This window comes from Eutrema salsugineum, unplaced genomic scaffold (assembly GCF_000478725.1).
Source record: "Eutrema salsugineum unplaced genomic scaffold, Eutsalg1_0 scaffold_6, whole genome shotgun sequence".
Classification (NCBI taxonomy): domain Eukaryota; kingdom Viridiplantae; phylum Streptophyta; class Magnoliopsida; order Brassicales; family Brassicaceae; genus Eutrema; species Eutrema salsugineum.
This window is the reverse complement of record NW_006256547.1, coordinates 7,509,662-7,510,275: the sequence shown is the minus strand read 5'-3', so window position 1 is coordinate 7,510,275 and position 614 is coordinate 7,509,662. Positions and strand designations below refer to the sequence as shown.

The window sequence follows — 614 nt, the reverse complement described above, 5'->3', positions numbered from 1 at the left end:
CAGTTTTCCGATGTAAGGCGCAAATTGAGAAGATCAGTGGGGAAATCTCAGGATACAGTGACCATCTCAGCAAGACCATGATCTGTTCCTTGACTCTTGAAGAACAAGACTTGACTCTAAGGAAACTGAACGAGTATCAAACACATCTCCGCACGCTTCAGAAGGAAAAGGTGAAGTATTGATCACGTATCTATAACAGCAACGAATAACAACATCTCCATCACGTTTCTTACAAACCTGCCTTTATGTGCTATTTTCATGCAGTCTGATCGCCTCAACAAAGTCTTGGGTTATGTCAACGAGGTCCACACACTTTGCGGTGTTCTGGGAGCTGACTTTACTCAGACGGTTTGTGAGGTTCATCCGAGCTTGCATAGGACAGACCACGAGCAATCCACAAACATTAGTGATAGCACACTGGAGGGACTAGAGCAAATGATTCAAAAGCTAAAAAATGAAAGAAGAGCTCGGTTTCAAAAGGTAGCTTCCACTTATATACATAATTAATCTTCTATTTTACATTCATTCACTGATTTGTGTTTCCAAAAATTGCTTCCGATTTGCAGCTGAAGGATGTAGTGGCTTCACTTTTCGAGCTATGGAATCTAATGGAC

General features: G+C 41.5%; 1 protein-coding gene across 1 annotated transcript in view; it reads left to right on the top strand.

The window, feature by feature from the left end:
* LOC18012304 (65-kDa microtubule-associated protein 6) overlaps nucleotides 1-614 on the top strand; it is a 3,983-nt gene that overhangs the window by 1,395 nt on the left and 1,974 nt on the right. The window contains exons 4-6 of the mRNA XM_006395770.2: nucleotides 2-170; nucleotides 265-480; nucleotides 567-614. The exon at nucleotides 567-614 is cut by the window's right edge and continues 94 nt beyond it. Of these exons, the coding sequence (XP_006395832.2) occupies nucleotides 2-170; nucleotides 265-480; nucleotides 567-614 (433 nt within the window). The remainder of the gene's footprint in view (nucleotide 1; nucleotides 171-264; nucleotides 481-566) is intronic.